At 44.4% G+C, this 22,027-nt stretch overlaps 1 protein-coding gene across 6 annotated transcripts in view; it reads left to right on the top strand.

The window, feature by feature from the left end:
• CCDC141 (coiled-coil domain containing 141) overlaps window positions 1–22,027 on the top strand; it is a 114,372-nt gene that overhangs the window by 13,120 nt on the left and 79,225 nt on the right. For all 6 annotated transcript variants that reach the window (XM_083703711.1, XM_083703710.1, XM_083703714.1 and 3 more), the window contains 2 exons: window positions 11,735–11,926; window positions 20,094–20,202. In XM_083703711.1, the coding sequence (XP_083559837.1) occupies window positions 11,735–11,926; window positions 20,094–20,202 (301 nt within the window). The remainder of the gene's footprint in view (window positions 1–11,734; window positions 11,927–20,093; window positions 20,203–22,027) is intronic.

Genomic DNA, 22,027 nt, shown 5'->3' on the forward strand with positions numbered 1-22,027 from the left:
AGATTAAGCCATTTTGACCAGCCTAGCAAAACGCTGGCCTAGAGCCTATAATATTCATAATATAATGCTGATACATTTAATCATTCTCTTCCTTCTCCCACACACCTTTTTAACCTTTCTTGGCAGCCAGGCTTAAGGCCCATGATTTTTGTAATACGGCACAGGTTTTGACCATGAGGCTAGTATTAAAGGAGGGGCAGATTATTAGGTGGTCCAGCAAGACCACTTATAGTTTTCAAGTGGTCACTGGGGGAAAAAAGTTTCTGCTGGTCTAAAGGCATGTAACACGGAGACTATATATTACATACACATTTAACAGAGAAGGGGCCATAGTTCACACATACCCTGCATTGCAGGGGGTTGGACTAGATGACCCTCAGGGTCCCTTCCAATTCTACAATTCTGTGATTCTATATCAAAGTACAGTCCCTAGCATTTCCAGGCGGGGGTGTTCATCTTCCACTTTATTCATTGTGTTGTGACAGAATTGACAGAACACTGTCTCCCCACCCCACCCCCATTACAGAAGTGAAAGTGTCCATTATGTTAAGATAACATTATTTTATTCCCTCACGTCCATATAGGTCTCAAATATATTCCGGGGAGTCTGAGTAATTTTTACTTAGTGATGGTGTTTGGCTGTAAACCTCTAGCTCAGCGGTTGCCAAACGTTTTGGGCTCTTGGGCACATGCCACAAAATGGCTGCCGCGGGCACTGGCGTAACACGAAGCGTCTGCTGCATCTGAAAGAGCAGGAAAAAGAGAGAGGACCACAAAATGGTGAAGGCATGCTTCTCCCCTCCTGCTCTTTGCACCTCTCCTCCGTTCCGGACAACAGAGAGAGCGGACATCAAATTGTGGCACCCAGTGGGCACGTTTAAGGGGGCACGTCCAATACTGAAGAGGCTGAGCTGATTGTAAACAAGAACAAAGCAAGAGAAGCAAACAGTCTCTTGTGAACGGTGTATTTTTGAGGGGATATTTACTGAGGTATTTCACAGGTGCCATAACAGGTACTCATGGGCACCCTGGCAGTCATAGGCACTGCTCTATCCAATGATAATAATAATTTACACCCTGCCCATCTGGCTGGGTTTTCCCAGCCACTCTGGGTAGCTCCCAATATTAAAAACACAATAAAACATCAAATATGCTGGATGGTGAAAAGTGCAGACTTTTAATCTGCATATACCTTACTGTGCAGCAGCCCTCAAATATAGTAGATAGCTGTCCGTTATAACATAAAATGTACTCTCTGTGACAGTGCAACTATCTACTGTGCTTAGGTGTGCCAAATGTAAGGATACCAAAACCAGCCTATTTCAGATCCATGCCACTTTCACATTGGTTCACTCACAGGGCCATTCCACTCCATTTCCAGATCTGAATGTGTGTTTAAATATGCATTCTGAACATATTTGCTCTTGAGTTATGTATTTCTAGCAGAAGCGGCTTACAAGATGGGCTGGAGCCGCTATGCTTACTTCCCACCAGGTGGGTCGCTGTTTTTTTCTGGGAGGGAAAGGGAGACTGAGAGGCAGCAAGGAGGTTGGTGTTGTGTCATATGCAATTTTGGCCTAAATTTGGACTCACGTGAAATAAATAGGCTTAAGGAATCCTAACCGTGTGCCAGACTGTGCTGTGCTCACACTACAATATTGCATACTAAGTTGGCTTGCCCAGGATAATGAGTTTTCACACAGCTTGCAAACTAAATTCTTGTGGTACAAGCCATAACAAAATGGCTTGCAGCATCAGACAGTGAACCTGGAAAATGATCTCTTAGGATAACTTCCAAGTGACCTTGTGATGGAGCTTATGTTATCGCTGTGCAATGTGACCCCTGATGGCCTTCTGTACTGTAAAGATATTTTAAGCAATTGCAGTCCAGGCCCTATCAGTGGTCACTGGCACATGTATGCTAGAGAAATGTTTTCCAGGGTTGAGTGTGTGGAAAACCTAATGGGGGAGGAGGTGTCATGATGGGGAAGGAACAGTCTGAAGGAAAGAGATAGAAAGCAGGGACAGTACAGAGGCCCTCCACAGAATATTTCCATTGGAAAGCCAGTCCCCCCCCCCCCAGTCCTTTTTGAGTTGTTTTTGTTCTCACAGGTAGGACTGAGGGGCCATTCATAACAATTTTCCTTACAAAAATATTATATAAAGAGATTAGGCCTCATGGCAGTCACAGAGATCACAGGATAGATTTTCCTTTAAAACAATAACACAAGCAGACATATGTAAAAGGTTTTGCGCAGTCTTCCAGAAAGAAACGGCAGCCAATATATTTTTGTGATGTCTTTCTCGGGAGTGATATACACATCGCATAATACCTCCATTCTCAAAACAAATTGCTCATACCCCCTTTAAGGAATAATAAGCACAATGCAGTGAAAAATAACTGACTGTTCAAAGCTTGCATGAATTCTCATGATTTCCAGAGACTTTGTACTTTGCACATATATCATACCCTCCAACATTTCTCCAATGAAAACAGGGGCGTCCTATTCCATAATATTAAAATTATATTATTTATACCTCGCCCATCTGACTGGGGACTCAGCTACACTGGCAAAGGACAAAACACTTTATATGCATTGTTTATGCATTCTAACACTGTGACACCAGATGGTGCTGTGGAGTTACGTTTTTTGCTAACCCGATTTCTCACACAAAGTTTGCAGTGCCTGAAACACTCCTTTGATGTGTCTAGAATCCAGCCTGGGTTGCCCCAGCCACTCTGAGCAGCCGCCAACATATATAAAATCATAATGAAACATTAAACATTTTTAAAAAAACTTCCTTATACAGGGCTACCTTCAGATGTCATCTAAAGTTGCCATATGTCCTCTTTTTCCAGGACATGCCCTCTTTTTCATGAGTAGAGTTGTCAAAGCAATCTATAGTTAAAAGTAGCACTTGGCAAATGTGTCCTAGTTTCTCTCTCTTCAAAATATGGCAACCCTATTAACCCTCCAACATTTTCCCGATGAAAATAGGGATGACCTACCATACCCTCCAACATTTTTCTGATGGAAATCGGGACATCCTAAGGAAAAGTGGGACCTTCTGGGATCAAATCTGAAACCAGGACGGCTTCTGTAAATCAAAGACTAAACCTGGAAAATACGGACACTTGGAGGGTCTACACCAGGGGTCAGCAACCTTTTTCAGCCGTGGGCCGGTCCACCATCCCTCAGAACATGTGGGGGGCCAGACTGTATTTTGAAGGGAAGAAATGAACGAATTCCTATGCCCCACAAATAACCCAGAGATGCATTTTAAATAAAAGCACACATTATACTCATGTAAAAACACCAGGCAGGCCCCACAAATAACCCAGAGATGCATTTTAAATAAGAGGACACATTCTACTCATGTAAAAACATGCTGATTCCTGGACCGTCTGTGGGCCAGATTGAGAAGGCGATTGGGCTGGATCTGGCCCCCGGGCCTTAGGTAGCCTACTCCTGGTCTACACATATACAGGGATTGATTTGCCAAAAGATGCACAGGACATGCCCCTGGATGAAGTGGTACCTCGGGTTAAGAACTTAATTTGTTCTGGAGGTCCATTCTTAACCTGAAACTGTTCTTAACCTGAAGCACCACTTTAGCTAATGGGGCCTCCTGCTTCTGCCGCGCCGCCGGAGCACAATTTCTGTTCTCATCCTGAAGCAAAGTTCTTAACCCGAGGTACTATTTCTGGGTAAGCGGAGTCTGTAACCTGAAGCGTCTGTAACCTGAGGTACCACTGTATTTGTATAAATTGAAGCAACAGGATCATGGGCAATATCTTGGGAACTTAGTGATTCAATCAAATGTTCTGTCTTGCTCTCTCTTTCTCACAACTGGTCCCCCCCCCTTAATAGACCTGCTTGTTGCACTGGAGAGCAAATTGCGGAGACATGGAATATCGAGCAACAGCCTGTAAAAGTATTTACAGCGCCCTTTCCATTTGTACTAGTCTGAAATGTGTCTAGAGCCTGCCCTTGAGCGAATATACACGGTAACAAATGCTTCCATCTCTTACAGAGAATGGCCTTTAAAATCCTCTTGTGGACAAGCTAGCTATGGCTCCAAGATCCTTTTTTTTTCTGGGTGAATCAATACCTAGGTCCTGTTTCAAAACCACATAAATGTCAGCGATAGACTTTGCTCTGTGCGCGAAACGTAATGAATGGTAAGAGGAACAGCTGGCATTGGAAACGAATTGGCTGACTTGAAATATATTTATTGAATTCATAGGCTGTTCTGCCCAACAAGAGGAGAGCATAATGGCCAAGCGCGCCCATTTACCTATTGGCAAATAGCTTCCAATTAAAAAACAAATTGCTCATTGAGATTCAGCATGCCAGAAGCTTAGAAACAAATTTATTAGCATAATTAGCAGCATCAGAAAGAAATAGCACATTGGGAGCTTAAACGCTGATTTTACCAGCATAATATAACAACCATTGTCAATGCGGAATGGATAGCCTAGACTACTTTTTATTATGGTGAATCTGTATTTTTTATTGTTTGATGAGGAATGCCTAAAACCGAAATATACACAGGCCACTTTCATAACGTGGCTGGAGTCTAATGGTACTCAGTAGTCAGACAATACTTCATTGATCCATTTAGGACCAAGCTTCATGGGTGCTTTTTAAAGGGGGCCCTCTATCTGGTGATTGATGGATATGTAACCCACGCACGGTCTTTGTTTTTCTGCCATCCTTTGCTGGCAATCTATACCAAGTTTTCTATGACTCTCTGGTAGACCTGGCCAAGTATTTATAAATAATTGCCTTAACAGATGCCACAATTAAACGTGAAATTCGCTGCTACAAAAATGTTTATGGGCAGTGGCTTGGATGGTCTTAAATAAACGATTGCATAAGATCATAGAAGTTATGTTTGTCAATGCCTACTAACTATGATAGCTAAATGTAACTTACCGTATATACTTGAGTATAAGCCAACTTTTTCAGCACATTTTTTATGCTGAAAAAGCCCCCCTTGGCTTATACTTGAGTGAGGGTCCTTTTGGGCTGCTCCTCCCTCCTCCTCTGCCTTTGCCGCTGCCAGTGGCAGTGGAGGAACGAGCAGCCTGAAAGCAGCCCTTTTGGGCTGCTTGTTCTTCCTCCGCCGCTGCCGCCACCACCAAGTTTGTGGTGTGGTGAACCGGCTTATACTTGAGTCAATACGTTTTCCCAGTTTTTTGTGCTAAAATTAGGTGCCTCAGCTTATATTCGGGTCGGCTTATACTCGAGTATATACGGTACATTTACAGAAGCAGTATATCTCTTAATATCAAGCACTGGGGACAAACAACAGGGAAAGGCCATCACCTTTGTGGCCTGCAAAGGTCTCCCCCATGAGTGGTCTGGAGGGTGGCAACATGAGAACGGGGACTTTTCTTCAGTGGCTCCCCATCTGTGGAAAGCTCTTCCCAAGAAGCCTCACCGGGCACCTTCATTACATATTTTTAGGCACCAGGCAAAATGTTTCTCTTCAATCAGGCGTTGGGCTGATTAACATTTTATGGCCTTTGAAATGTATCTGCTGGAAGGAGTTTATTGTTTTGCTTTACTTTCGTTTGCTTTATTATGTATTTTGTGTTTTTATTTTGCATTCTTATGTCTCTGGCTTTTCAAAGTTAGAAACAGAATGCTGAACAAAATGGACTTTGTTCTGCTCCAGTAAGGACCAGACCAAGAAGGACTGGAGTACAAATGTTCAGTGTTTTTAATAGAAATATTAAGCCTTCAGTCCCACTTACCTGGGAGAGTAAGTTCCTTTGAACTTGCTGGAGCTTACTTCTGAATGCACAGGACTTTGTTTTTGATTAGGTATTCTGTATCATTCAGCAGCCTTTTCATTCCATGGAAATTTACTTTTTGGAGGACAAACATTTTCGAACCAATGTGTTATCTACCACACATTATGGCCCTTCTCTACTTGACGCAAGCAAGCAAATTCATTCATTCATTCATTCACTGGAGCTACCTGTGAAGGTTCTGTAATAATAAAGTACATTCTTTTCTAATTCCTCAACTAGGAAATGATAACAGAGATACAAAGGCCCTTGTAATGGGAACTCCCCTCTCTTTTAAAATATCTCTGATAATAAAGTCATCAGTCCTTCTGGCAGTGTGAGAAGATAGTTCTCTTTATGGATAATAGAAATAAATATTAAGATATACAATATTAATTAAATAAAATTTAAAATGATATTAGATAAATATTAAGAAATAAAAATATCCCACTGGGGAGAAATACAGCAACTGATATAGAACATTTAGGAGTCTCTGGTCCTGGGTTGCTGAACAAGACAGGAAGCAGCCTGCTATTGTAGGTCAAATAGAAGGACCCTTCTTTTCTCTGGCATGTTCATGATCCCATCTCTCCCTCCCCTAATCTGGTTCGTAGAAAATCTTGGCAGCACCTGAATTTTAAATAAAATAACTACATGAAAGGGGATGCGGGTGGCACTGTGGGTTAAACCACAGAACCTAGGACTTGCTGATCAGAAGGTCGGTGGTTCGAATCCCCGCGACGGGGTGAGCTCCCGTTGTTCGGTCCCTGCTCCTGCCAACCTAGCAGTTCAAAAGCACGTCAAAGTGCAAGTAGATAAATAGGAACCGCTCCGGTGGGTAGGTAAACGGCGTTTCCGTGCGCTGCTCTGGTTCGCCAGCTCCCTTGGCTAATAAAGCGAGATGAGCGCCGTAACCCCAGAGTCGGCCATGACTGGACCTAATGGTCAAGGGTCCCTTTACTAACTACATGAATGCACCAAACAACAATAATCAATACAGTCATCACTGTAACTTATGCAGTGCTTTCCCATGTACAAAGTGCTTTGATTACATTATCACAGTAATCCTCAAAGCAGCCCTGTAAGGTTGGCCAGTGCTGTTATTTCTGCATTACAACCAGAAGGTGCTGGACATGAAGCTGGATTAGAATGGCCCGCCAAAGGCCTTTGATTCGATCACAGCTCATTCGGTTAGGCAATATGATACACCCAGTTCTCCCTGAGTGACTTCACTCTATGAATGATTCTAAAAGTTGGCACTGCCTGGAAGTGCACGAACCCATAAGCAAATCCCTTCAGCAAGCTGGAATCAGCTGGGAACACTCTTCCCCTCCTTCCTCCTGACTTTCTTTGGTTCCTCTTGGCCAGGCTTCCTCAAACTCGGCCCTCCAGATGTTTTTGGCCTACAAAGCGTGTTCTCATTAAAGAGAGAGCACGTGTTGCGGATGGGGCCAGGAAAACATCCTTAGTTGCCAGCCAGGCTGTTGCAAGGGAATTGGGTCTGATTGGTTAACTGTTGTTACTGGGCTAAATTTGATGTTGCCAATTTAGGGGTGGGATCAGAGGTTATTTATTCTGGGTCCACAGCTTGTTCCTTTCTCTTTCGCTGTGGACACCGGATCACCCGCCCGCCCTCCCTTGATGGGGCTTCGCTTTGACCTTGCTATGCCTGTCATGGGGTCGTTCGCATTGGTGCGGGGGCCTGGTAGGAATTTACCTCTTGGCTGATTAGTGTGTGCCAATTGGGTTTTGCCTACTGCGTAGCAAATCGTCACAACTTGTAAGGTTGGCGGTTAGGCATTGGTTAATTGGTTGGTGGAGGGGTATGGATTGGCTGTGCCTACCCCTCCAATGCTGCTGCTGCTTGGGAATTCCGTTAAAGGAATTCTGGGGCTTACCATCCCCTTGTCCAAACCCCTGGAATCGGGTGCGGGCCGCGTAAGACCCCAAGGAGCAAGCGGGGAGGAACTGAAGGGTCTGTGTCTCAGCCCCAGTTGCCCTGTTCTTGTTCCTCCACACTGACTCACGCTGGAATCCGGGAGTCAGTGCTATCCCCCAAGGCGGGGGGGATAGCTAGTCATAACCAATGCCTAAGCAACCACTCACAATTTGTATGATAATAAAGTTGTGGCCAAAATTATGCCAAAAACCTTAAACAAAAATTATGTGTGATGTGTGAGTTATTGGGTTAGGGATGTTTTGGGGACCTCAGCACACAACTCCCATGATCCCTAGCTAGCAAGACAGTGGTCAGGGATGCAGGGAATTGTAGTCTCAAAACACCTGGAGGGCCGACTTTGAGGAAGCCTGCTCTTGGCAGCCGCCATTCCATGGCCAATGCATATGCTCAGTCCTTAGTGGAATATTTTTGTTTCCCTTTATTTTTCTGCAATAAGTAAATGGCAGAAACATGGGAGTTGCCACAGCCAATGTGGGCAATTGAAGGCAAGGAGGAAGAAAATGGTGACGAGAAGCAGCAGTCAAGGGAGCAAACTCAGGGTTGGAGTTTTATTAAACCCTTGGTGGTCTTTGGCATAGTCAGGGCTTTTTTTCAGCCGGAACTTGCCAGAACTCAGTAGCAGTGACTACATTATTACCTGAGCACTGTTCCACAGCATTTGATATTTTCATTTACATACATTCATTCGAAATAAGATGAGTTTATGAAGCAATTTTATATCCTCCCACCACGCTGATGAAGAATTCTACGAAACAGTAGTCAATATCTGGAATCACTGTTTAGTGTTGGACATTATATTTGCTGAATACACAAAGCTTCACAGCTTGTCTTTCGTTGTTCAAAGTCTGGTACCTCGCTTCATTTAAATATTTTCAGAGACTTTGAGACTAAAGATTTCATTTTGGACTTGTTATGGTTTGAAGGAATTCTATAAAAGATTGCCTATTGTGTATGTACATGGTCATCGTGTTGCCTAGACACTGCTGAAGAACTCAGTTCTGGCACCTCTTAGTTGGGCGCCATTGCCATTATAAGAGAATGAGGGAGGCATTCGTGGCGAGTTTGGCACCTCTTTTTCTAGAACTGCGGATTGTGGTCACCAGTGCTCATGTAAATCTTCAATATCTTCATCCCACCACCACTCATCCCCAAGATCTGATGGGGAGGCAAGGCTTAGTCCTCATCATGAGATCCAAAGGACAAGTGAAGCACCCATGAAACAGATGCTTCTGTTATCCAAAAAAGTTACCAGAGAAACCCCTAACGCTTGTTGTTGTTTAGTTGTTTAGTCGTGTCCGACTCTTTGTGACCCCATGGACCAGAGCACGCCAGGCACTCCTGTCGTCCACTGCCTCCTGCAGTTTGGTCAAACTAACGCTAAGAATATACGTTTTGTTTCCAGTACATTTTAATGCCCCACAGATAACAATATTCAGAGGAAATCTTTGTAGCAGCTTCACAGAACTCTGTATTTACTTGTTTTTGTTTACGCATGATTCCTATTTCAAATGCTAATTATTAATTAGTGACCCTTTCTTCATTTCCCCCCCCCCCGACAACTATTAATCTCTCTTTTTAATTAAGGAATAATAGTTCCATTATTTTCTGAAATGTGTTTCTCAAAAGCTTTTCTTTTGAGGGCAGATTAACAGCCTATTCAGATGCAACCCATCACCGACACAGAGGATAACGGTGGGTGGTGTCTTGGGAGAAACCGGGAGATTATGATTCTGAGTTTAGCGCAATGATGAATTAGTGTTCTATTATTTCCTATTCTCAGCTCAGCCTCTATCAGGAGAATTTCAGATTTTCCTATCTTCGGTTCTGATTACAGTCTGTATCAGGAGAATGAGTTATCCTGGACTTTAATTTGCTTATTACAGGTTCCTCATTTCATTATACATTCTTACTGATAGCAGCACCAAATGTAACAGCAGAAATTGGCACTCCATTCATCCATTGTCACGATAAAGACTCCAGATGAAAATAGCCAAACATAAATCAGGTCTCTGGAAGACACTCTGAAGATTTTAAAATGAATAGAACATGCAGCATTTGTTACTCTTTATAGCAAAGACAGTAAAAGAACAGAAAGTGAAAGGACTTGTTCAGAGGCAAACTTACAGACTACTTTAATTTGAACAATGAATAAATTAGAGGGTGTTCCCTAACACCTTTCACTGTTGCAGGTATTACTGTAACTAAATGGAAAAGACCCTGATGTTGGGAAAGATGGAGGGCACAAGGAGAAGGGGACGACAGAGGACGAGATGGTTGGACAGTGTTCTCGAAGCTACCAGCATGAGTTTGACCGAACTGCGGGAGGCAGTGGAAGACAGGAGTGCCTGGCGTGCTCTGGTCCATGGGGGTCACAAAGAGTCAGACATGACTAAATGACTAAACAACAACAACAAATGCAAAGGAGGACAGAGCTTCTGTATCTTTAACCATTCTGAGCATATGATACAGATTTTAGATGTAGATGTTCTTCAGTGTAAGTCACTTGGAGACCTTCTTGTGACAAAGACAAGAGACTGTTTGTTGTCAACTGTTAATGACTGCAATTGGTCTTATAGGAAACAGCAAGGGGTGAGATGGCTAAAAATAGCTTTATCATGTATAATGAGATAAGAATCCAATGTCTCTAATTCAGACCAGGTCTCGCCATGGTTTTAAGTTTGGTAATAAGTTGCAATTCAGTAACTTCTCTTTCCAGTCTGTTTCTGAAATTATTTTGTAATAAGGCAGCTACTTTGAGATCTTGTATAGAATGTCCTGGGAGACTGAAGTGTTCTCCTACTGGTTTCTCTGTCTAGTTTGGCTTAGTTTATTGAATTTCTGAGTCACTTCCCGCAACAGACAAAGCAATTGCTTACTTGTGGCAGTCCAGGGGCCTAGCATGGGGGGGGGGGGGTGTTACCGGTGTGATTGGCCTGGGCACAATTTTTTTTAGGGGTTCATCTCTGCAGCTGCCAATCCAATTGAAGGTGCTTCCCTTCCTGCCTTACCTGAGCAGCATGCCAAGCAGTAGCCAGGAGAGGACGGACCCTGTCACCCCTCGGCTGTGTGGTGACCCCCGCTGGGAGGGGAGGCTAGCAAACAGCGAGACTCGCGGTGGCAGCGGCACCCCAGTCGGAGGAGATGCGCACACATGTCCTGCCACTGCTCCACAGCGTCACATGGAGACACCAGTTGGGGGGCGCAATACTTTACTTGCCCTGGACACTAGCAACCCATGCTACACCACTGTGGGAACCTTCCACAAAAAAGAGGTGCATGTTTTCTAATATACTGCAACTTATAAATATGGTAATGAGACATGCCACCTTTAAAAATAATAATAATAGTGGTGTTCTGGTTCACTCGCGCCAGAATCTTACAAAATGTAATTATAACCAAGTCCCATTGAAAGCACTGAAATGAAACTTGTCCATGATTAACAAGTCCCATTGACTCCAATCTCTCTATTACATTTCATTGAATTGTTTCCCAGGTAAAGAAAACAACCCTATTGAGATCTAGAGCAGGCTTCCTCAACCTCGGCCCTCCAGGTGTTTTGAGACTACAATTCCCAGCATCCCCGACCACTGGTCCTGCTAGCTAGGGATCATGGGAGATGTAGGCCAAAAACATATGGAGGGCCAAGGTTGAGGAAGCCTGATCTAGAGGGTATATCAAGGGCCACCTGTTCCTCAGTGGGTGCCCTTCCTACTGAGGTTAGGTGAGTGGAAAGAGCACATCAGGCCTCCTATTGCTACCCCAGGTCTGGGTGCCTAAGCCTTCCTCCCAGGAGCTTTCAGACCAGGTATAAGCAGGTTTACATTCTTGGAAAAACCAACAAATAAAATTTACTGGTGCAATTTTGAGCTCTGTTGACAACAAGACTTGCACATACAATGAAACGGGGTGCCGTCCATGGTGTTTTAAGAATTTAATTTCTGATCGGTTCATATTCTCTGTCCTTCCCTTCTCAGCCTTTGGAAGAACAAGTCTGGGACCTGTTACGTGAAGCGGACAAGACTGCAGCTGAAGCCAAAGATAAAAGCCAGGTGTATGATGCTATGGCAGAAACCATGGGAGATGCATGGGATTCTCTTGTTATTGTCCTGGAGAAGCGCAAGGCCCTTTTGGAGCTGACTTCTGATTTTTTTGAAAATGCGCTGGAGGTTTGTATGCAGAAAAAAATAATTGTAAAATTATTATTTTTTAAGTAACATATACAACAATATATTTCAGTTTGTTTGGTTAAAAAAACAACAATGAAAAACCATTCCAACTAACCCACAAAACACTGGGCTGGTATGTTAGACCTTGAAGCCCTTTGGTCAGATTCAGCAGAGCTCTTCTTACTTGCCCTGAGGGAGAATCACCACTGCTTGAACTTAAATAAGATCCCAAAGCACGATGAAATCCATGACTGTTTAGTGGTTTGTTTGTATTATGGTGAGCTTGAAAGTGGGTCATTCTCTGTAACACTTAACTCTAAAGAAAAATCTTTTGCGGGCAGAATTCAAGCATGTGCCAGTAATTTAGGTTTACACCGCTTAAAGTGGATTAAATCGCATCCTGTCGCCCTGGCAAGATAAATTCACTTGTTTGTTTTTTTAGAAAACAGTCTTTTTGCCATTAGGAAATTGATGAGGAACTTCATTGAGAAGTGTAGGATAGATGAATGATTGACAGAAAGACACCCCACAAGCAAATTACAATGAATGTTCAGTGTTGTGTACTTGCCCAACAAATAAATCAGAACGAATGCCAAAGATCAGACATAGTCAAATCTCTCCATAAGCTTTGTGGAAGCAAATCAGGATGAATGCTGAATAAACAGGTTTACTTGTTTACTGCCAACCTAGCAGTTCGAAAGCACCCCCGGGTGTAAGTAGATAAATAGGGACCGCTTACTAGCAGGAAGGTAAACAACGTTTCCGTGCGCTGCGCTGGCTCGCCAGATGCAGCTTGTCACGCTGGCCACGTGACCCGGAAGTGTCTTCGGATAGCGCTGGCCCCCGACCTCTTAAGCGAGATGGGCGCGCAACCCCAGGGTCGGACACGACTGGCCCTTACGGGCAGGGGTACCTTTACCTTTACCTTTACCTTGTTTACAACATTCCATTACAATAGAAAGAAATGTAAGATTAAATCAGGTGTGCTTCCGCTTCAGCTGAAAAGGGAACGATCAGGACAAAATCTGGAGTGAAAATATCTGGGGAAAGTATTCCAGTATTGTGGTATCTTACCTAAGGATAATCTAAACATATAGATGTTGTAAAATTAGATGGCTGCAAAGGTTATTGATGTGTTGGGAGTCACCTTGAGGAATGTCAGAGCCTCCAAATTCAGCTTGAGATGCTGCATCATCTGAAAGTCTGTGACAATTTAGGGACGGGTGGTTCCTTTCTTTAAAAATACTCACTCCACTTATTGAAATTACCCTAGATTCCTGGGTATTATTTAGGAGCCATTTCTGATTCCTTCTGTATTCCTTATATGTTTCACCTGTTTAGGAGTCTTCAAATTTGCCTTGATAATGCTAAATACTAGTTTTATTTATTTTTATAGTGACATCCCTGTGTATGGTTCTTTACAAATAATATTGTAAGGGGCTTACGATTTACAAAACAGATTTGAAGAAGTAAGAGGTGGTATTGGGACTGGCACCGGACTTCAGGCCCCCTGGGCATGGTTCTAACAATGCGTCAGTAATGGATTTGGGGCAGTGCTTTTGAAAGGGAGCTAAACTTGGCTCCCATATATGGTGGCCATCTGCTGCCTTACATTACCCAAAATCCAGTGCCCTGACCCATAGATCTATGCAAGCCATAGTCCTACTGAAACTACAGACGTATTAATACATTTCATAGATCAGTGGACCAGGGCATTACATTACGGGTAACTTAAAATGGCAGGTGGCCACTGCAGATGGGAGCTAAGCTGTTCAAAAGTGACCCTGTCTACTGAGAAGTGCCTCTAGTTTGGACACCGTGCTAAGCCAGGGATTGTGGTCTGCTTGTGCTGGGGAAGGAGCTTCTGCTTGTGCTGGGGAAGGAGCAGTCCTGGCAAAGTAACAGAAGAAGGGAGAAAGCAATCTGAACTGAAGAAGAAAAGCATTTTTATCCCTTCCAGCATAATGCCATTTCCCTGCAACCAGGCTGTGGGGAGGTTGGACACTGCATGCAAGGAAATGGGGCAGAAGAATGATTAAGCACTCCTCATGCTTTGCTGGTTTTCCCAGTAGTGATGTATGGCAGTAAGAGCTGGACCATAAAGAAGGCTGATCACCAAAGAATTGATGCTTTTGAATTATGGTGCTGGAGGAGACTCTTCAGAGTCCCATGGACTGCAAGAAGATCAAACCTATCTATTCTGAAGGAAATCAGCCCTGAGTGCTCACTGGAAGGACAGATCATGAAGCTGAGGCTCCAATACAGTGGTGCCCCGCAAGACGAATGCCTCGCTAAACGAAAAACCTGCAAGACGAAAGGGTTTTCCGATTTTTTAGCGGCTTCGCAAGACGAATTTCCCTATGGGCTTGCTTCGCAAGACAAAAGCCCATAGGGAAATCTCCGGAGACAGTGGGGAAGCGCAGCGCGCCTTCTCCTCTGTTCCCGGACCTGTCCTAAGGCTTGCGGTGGGAGGTCCGGGAACAGAGGACAAGGCGCGAAGGGCTTCTCCTCTGTTCCCGGGGCTTGCGGTGGGAGGAGGGTTTTTCCTCCCCACCGCCAACATTCAGAACAGCATTCTGAATGTTGGCGGTGGGGAGGAAAGCCCTCCTCCCACCGCAAGCCTTCAGGACAGGTCCGGGAACAGAGGGGAAGGCGCGAAGGGCTTCTCCTCTGTTCCCGGGGCTTGCGGTGGGAGGAGGGTTTTTCCTCCCCACCGCCAACATTCAGAACAGCTTTCTGAATGTTGTCGGTGGGGAGGAAAGCCCTCCTCCCACCGCAAGCCTTCAGGACAGGTCCGGGAACAGAGGGGAAGGTGCGCAGCAAAGACTTTCGCCCCCCCCCCCGCCGGCCTTCAGAAGAGGTCGGGGGACAGACTGTCCTCCGACCTGGTCTGAAGGCGGTTTCCATAGGAATGCATTGATTGATTTTCAATGCATTCCTATGGGAAACCGTGCTTCGCAAGACGAAAAACTCGCAAGACGAAAAGACTTGCGGAACGAATTAATTTCGTCTTGCGAGGCACCACTGTACTTTGGCCACCTCATGAGAAGACAAGACTCCCTGGAAAAGACCCTGATAGTGGGAAAGATGGAGGGCACAAGGAGAAGGGGGCGACAGAGGACGAGATGGTTGGACAGTGTTCTCGAAGCTACCAGCATGAGTCTGACCAGACTGTGGGAGGCAGTGGAAGACAGGAGTGCCTGGCGTGCTCTGGTCCATGGGGTCACGAAGAGTCTAAACATGACTAAACAACTAAACAACAACGACATGCTTTGCTTATCCGCTGCAAGTTGCATCCTTTCCATGAAGAAGCTTCAGCAAAGATCCTGGCTTGTTTGATGCTGAAAATGTACATTAGCCAGGTCTATCATTTCCCCCTCTCCCTTAGTTATGCACACCAGCCCTTCCCTTCCCTTCCCTTCCCTTCCCTTCCCTTCCCTTCCCTTCCCTTCCCTTCCCTTCCCATCCCATCCCATCCCATCCCATCCCATCCCAATGGCCCCTTAAGTTCATTTCAAAAGAAATTATTTAGCTCCCAGAGCCTTCTGGTGGTTCCCTCACTGCGGGGAAGTGAGGTTACAAGGAGCCTGGCTGAGGGCCTTCTCGGTAGTGGTGCCCGCCCTTTGGAACACCCTCCCATCAGATGTCAAGGAAATAAGCAACTTTCTGAAGGCAGCCGTGTATAGGGAAGTTTTTAATATTTAATGTTTTATTATGTTTTTATATATGTTGGAAGCTGCCCAGAGTGGCTGGGGCAACCCAGTCAGATGGGTGGGGTATTATTATTATTATTATCTTTATTATTATTATTTGCCTCTTCTCTAGCTTGGGGAGCAGAGCAAGTTCTCATCTCCACCTTTCTGTTATACTTTAGTTGTTGACCCAACTTTGAATCATGACCCAGTGTAGAAAAAGCAGCAATATGTAAATTCCGCAGGGTCCCAGATGATATTTATGGCACCCGCCATTGCAATTCTGGGTTGAAGCAAATATCTCTGAGAAGAACACAAAAAAGTGACTATCAGACAGTTTGTTAGAACATTGTTTTTTTGCTCTCAGAGTACTGCAAGGCAGCAGGAGTGGGACCAAGGATCAGGCCTCGTGTCCTGAAACATCCAAGCAGAGGGGCGAATGTGAAATCTCATATTGACTTAAAATGGAAATACTGGAAAATTCTCACTGAAATGTTTTGCTTTAAATGACAGAATGTGATTACGTGTAATCTTTGTTTTATTATGATAAAGTGCAAGCCTCATCTCTAGGATATTCTTTAATGAAAATCAGAAGTCAAATCCCAAACGTTGAAGGATAATGGATTTGTTTTATATCGTAAAGAGCATAAAAAAAACCCCAGGATGGAACATGTGAGGAAAAGCAGGCAGAGCAGAAGGCTTATTTCTCATCATCTTTCTTAATTTCGTCTGAAGTTTCTGCATCCCCAACTTCTGAGATTTGCTTGATTATTTATTTATTTCGCTCCGACAGTTTCAGCCCACAGGAAATTTGCCCTACTTAAAATGCAGCGTGAGATTTAGAAAGGAGCAAAAATGATGCCAAGGTTGCGTGTTGCTTAAATACAAACTTCTAATGTTCACTAAACAAAAAACAAAAACCGTTTCCTTTTGCCCCTGCCATATTTGGCAGGCTGGACTGTGTGTGTGTGTGTCTGTGTGTGTGTATGCATGTATGCACACACACACACACACACACACAAAACGGGAGTACCCCAGCCCCCAGCCCCACCCCCAAACAATAGGAGGCAATGCTATTATAGTAAAATGGCTAGGAAAATCTAGTCAGGTGCCTGTCAGTCATGTTTTAGGTCAGAGGCATGCATGCATTGCCAGTTTCCATCTTAGATGCATACTCTATGTGGGACTACCCTTGAAGGCCATTCGGAAACAGCCTTTAACCCAGAACGTCAAGGTTATAGGCTAGTATTCACTGCCTGGAGCAATACATGTCCTTAGGCCACTTTATTGGTTCACAATTAGTTAACAATTGGTGCAGTTCTGAGTATTTGTTTTGATATTTACAGTCCTAAAAAGTTTGGACCCAGGGTACTTAAAGGACAGCATGCTCCCATAAGAACCTGCCCATTTGCTTAAGTTATTGTTTGATGTCCTGCTGTATGTCCTTCCTCCTTCTGAGGATAGGATGATGGGCTGCTAATGTGTGAGATCTTTTCCGTGGTGGTCCTTTGGTTATAGAACTACATCTTCAGGAAGTTCTGTCTGCTATTCTTCTACCTCTCCTTCAGGAAACAGCTTAAAAGATTCCTATTCCGGTGGCATTTTGAGCTGGATGTGGCTTGAGTATTTATACTGATGTGATTTATTTTGTTTGTTTGTTTGTTTGTTTGTTTATCTTGCTGCTAGGTGTTATGATTTGCATTGTTCTCGGTTGGATTTGATGGAGTGGCTTATATTTTTGTCTTTTTGTAATTGTATGGGTTGTCAGCCTCCTTGGTTTTAGGTAGAGCCAGAAGACAGGGTATAAACATGTTGTTGTTGTTGTTGTTGTTGTTGTTGTTACCTTCTGCCTTTGAGTATATGGCTTTTCAGGGTTCTTTCTTCTATGATTCTCTGCCTCCTGAATATAAATTGGAAAATTGATGTGCTTATTATTGAGTTAGAAGTTAATGTAATTTGCTTCAAGCAATAGGTTGTATTCAATTGTTTCCATACACTGGCAGAAGGTTCGTTCCACTAGGGCTCTGGGTTAGCCAAATCCTGGCTGTTAAAACTACACAGAAGCTGTTCCTTCAAAATCACCCTAATTCATGATGATTTGTCTAAAATGCATGTGTATCTTCCATGCCAGCAGCAGCTATCACCACAAATGTACATCACTGGGGTGGAAGCCCTCCATGTGTGTGGTGCTATAAACCACATAATGAATATGCTGCTAGACTTTACAGCCCCAGGATTCAGGGCTCTTTTCAGCCCCTGCCATTTGGCGACTCGTTAATGCGTTAATTGGTGCAAGGACACTAAACAGCAGAAGTTCAATGCAAGGAGGGGTAAGCCTTTGCTGGCTAGATGCAGCCTGTGAGGCTTACGTTACTCTCCTGCTGCTCCTTCCCTTAAGAGTATTGTGACAATGAAGATTGAAAACTTAGGGCTTGTCCAAAAAATACCGTATTTTTCGCCCTATAGGACACACTTTTCCCCCTCCAAAAATGAAGGGGAAATGTGTGTGCGTCCTATGGGGCGAATGCAGGCTTTCGCTGAAGCCTGGAGATCGAGGGGGGTCGGTGCGCACCGACCCCTCTCGCTCTCCAGGCTTCAGGAAGCTATCCGCTAGCCGTGGGAGACCCAGCTCTCCCAGGGCTAGCGGAGAGCTTGCCTGCGCCCAGAGGCTTGGGGCGTGCTGAGCTCCGCATGCCCCAAACTTCGGGATTAGCGCAGCGCTCCGCTAGCCTTGGGAGAGCTGCGCAAAGTCGCGCGGCTCTCCCACGGCTAGCGGAGACCTTGCCGGCAGTCAGAAGCTTGGGGCGCACTGAGCTCCGCACACCCCAAGCTTCGGGATTAGCGCAGAGCACCTGGGGGGAAAATAATTTTTTTCCTTTATTTCCCCCCCAAAAAACTAGGTGCGTCCTATGGGCCGGTGCGTCCTATGGGGCGAAAAATATGGTACCTCAAGATGAGCTTCCTATTTTAATCTTAAAATTTCAAAGCGTTATTTTAAAGAGATTGTTTTGTTGCATGTTTTTGCTATAAATGTTGATATTTTTTATATTCTAATAGGATGGATTTATCCTGAATTTTCATTATGGGTGTTTAAATGTTAATGCTTGTACTTCGTAAGCCGCTTAGAAGCCTGTTTGGCTTTAAGTGGTACATTAATTGTTGTCCTGTTCTCTCTGGTTCTTGTCGTATTCCGATTCTTGAGGACTAATGGTTTGGGGCCACGACTTCTGGTCCTGTCGCAGCATCATATCCTTGGCTGGCTCCGCCCTTCTGAGCTGTGTGAAGGAACCTATGAGAGTATAGCTGCCTTGTTACCTCTGCCAAACACATGTGGAAACCAAAGGAACAAAGCCAGACAGGTGAAGAAGCTGCAGACATGCCGTTGTCAAGAGCACAGCAAGGAAGCACAGTCCCACTTCCACTCTATGCATTAGACCTCCACATGGATGGCTAATGGGTGAATAGGGTAGCAGGCTACAATTGTTCCTTAAACATTGCCTGCTCCTACTCATCCAGAGGTACATAGGTGGGAGCCATTGTGTTCTGCATGGCGAATACTGGCAAATCTTTTCCTTTCTCCTCTTTGGCCTCACTTAATTGAAAGTACACTCATTTAGAATCAAAGGGACTTTTTTCCAAGATGATTGCATTTGGGATCATGGTTTATTTGATGGCTACTGGCTAATCTTGTCTATCCAGGTGCTGATTGACCTAAAGATAAGGCCTTGCACTTGCAATCCTGAGAGCTTAGTGAGCAAGGGGTGCCAAGCATGCTCATTTCTCTCAGATCCAGCAACTCTGATTACTTGTTTAGGGTGGCAGGACTGAATACATCAACAGACAAAGCTGTCCTATACAGGGTCAGACCACTGGTAGATCTATCTCAGTACTAGCCGTGGCTCTCTAGAGTTTCAGGCAAAAGTCTTTTCCAGCCCTCCCTGGAGATGCCAGAAACTGTAGCCGGGACTGTCTGTGAGCAAAGTATGTGTTTTAGCAATAACTGACCTACAGGTTCTTCCTTTAGTTACCCCATTTCCCTCCCTCCCTCCCTCCCATTGGGTGATCAGTGCCATTTGCTCTGCAAAGAGATCCTCATAGGCAGCAGTGAAGTACACATGCAGTCCAATGCTGTGCATTAGGTTAGACTCCTTGGGCCAGAACAGCAGACACTAGCACTGTTCATTCCAGTGGTTTCCCCCAAAGAACCCAAGGCTTTTTCACAAGTCTTCTTCCCCACCCCCCACCCCCAGCACTGGTGCACATGGCTGCCATGACTGTTAGAGCTAGAAAACAGATCAAGTCTACTAATTCTCAAAAAGACAACTGCAGGATGAAGGATATGCTGGGCCATCACTGTAAATGCTTCCCACCTTTCCGAGAGCTAATGCTAAGACCTGAAATGAGACTTTTCAGTTGGGATGTTGTCACGTGTAACTAAATTGTGTTTTCGGTCATCCTTCTTGGCTCTTCAACAGTTTGCAATCAAAATTGACCAAGTTGAAGATTTCCTGCGGAATTCCCAAGAGTTTGAGAATCCAGAATCTCTGAGAGCAATCCTGCATCAGCATGAACAACATACAAGAGGTACAGATGGGTATTCCCCCCTTCTTCTTTAATTTAGAAGATTCCTAATTATTACATATTTAGAATTGGGTCGTGGATAAATGCTGCTTCACTTCTGTTGAAGGAAGTGAAAATCTAAAGTAATTTTTCTGGACTGCTGTTCTAATTTTACTAGTACTTGAAATTATAAACATGTAAAGGTTTGCCTATCTTTCCTTATTGTATCTATTTTCATTTCTTTCCTGCCTCCCCCTTTCCTAACTTTTTTAAAAAACCTTCCATTTCTCCCTAGAGCCCAGTCTTGCCTGATTTTCAGTGCAGTCTATCTTAGGACGGAAGTTGAGCAGTTGGGAGAGTAGTGCAGGAAAAACAACTTACTCCTTAACCTAATGAAAACAAAAGAGATTATTGTGGACTTTAGGAAATGTAAATTGAATATTCAGCCACTTATTATTGAGGGGAAGTGTGTGGAGCAGATCTTGGTGTTTCGATTTCTGGGAATGGAGTTGAGAGATGACCTAACTTGGGGAGAAAACAGCAAAGACCTGATGAAGAGAGCACAGCAGAGGTTATATTTTCTGAGAATCCTCTGGAAAAATAATCTCTCAAAGGACCTGTTGATGGCATTTTACCATTGTACTGTTGAGAGTGTATTAATTCATGGTCTGTGTGTGTGGTTTGGGAGCTGCATGGTCAGGGAAAAAACAATGTTGTCCAGGGTTGTAAAGACTGCGGAGAGAATAATTGGGTGCACTCTCCCTACCTTGGATCAAATCTATACTTCCAGGTGCCATAAGAAAGCTGCAGAGATAGTGCAGGATAGTGCGCACCCCACAAAATGATCTCTTTCAGCTTTTGCCTTCTGGAAGAAGGTACAGGGTTATAAAGACTAGGACTAGCCACCTGAGAAACAGTTTCTATTCAAATGCGATTTTGGTTTCAAACGCAGTGTAAGGTAGTCTCTATGGGAGTATACTGTATTTAATTATGGGGTATCAGAGTTTTTAGGGGGCTAAGCAGGCTGGGATAGCTGGGATAGCTGTGATAGCCGGCTTGTTGGTTTTTGAATGTTTGATGTAGATTTTTAATTTCGTTGTTCTGTATGGGACAATGACAATAAAGATTATCGTATCATAGTGGGTGGGAACCTGTGGCCTGACTTCCTGTGAGTTGGAGGTCCAGAGAAGAGAAGGCGTGGGAAAGGGAGAAGCTTAATGTGTGGAACAGCAGGAGGTCTGGGCAAAAAATCCCTCTTCAGCGAATCAGTTCAGGCCTCTGGCAAGAGTGATGTGTCCCTCTCCAAGCGAGGCGTGAGTGAGCACCCCAAAAGCTTCTCCTGAGGCTTAAGGGTCCTCAGCAATAGTGTGGAACATATGGAGCAATAGATGAGGGTGCCCTCCCCCAAATCTATAGATGAGGGTAGTTCTCTCAGATCAAATGGAAGGTACTTTCTGCAGCCATAGTGGAGCCTGTTGAAGACGACATAAGCCTGATTTCTCCCCTCCTCCAGCAGTCCATGTGCTCCATCATACTATTGAGGTTCCCCAACCCTCCTGTTCAAAAGGCTTTTCATGAGCTTTAGCAGAGAGCAAAGGGTTGAGAATTCCCCAGCTTCAGTACTCCCTGTACTTATAGTAGGTTGGCTGCAATCCCAAAGGAGATGGGTAATTACAATTGCATAGCGCAGCAGGATAGCATCCGTCTCCAGAAACATATCTTAAAAAGCTTCGGGCTTCCTTCTAAGTAATTGTAAAAGACAGGGTCAGGCTGGCCTCCTGTTTGGAGTAAGGTGCTAGGGATCTAGGTTTGCCCGAATTCTCACTTGCCACCCTGCCTGCCAGCTCTC

This window comes from Podarcis gaigeae (assembly GCF_964106915.1).
Source record: "Podarcis gaigeae genome assembly, chromosome: 1".
Lineage (NCBI taxonomy): Eukaryota > Metazoa > Chordata > Lepidosauria > Squamata > Lacertidae > Podarcis > Podarcis gaigeae.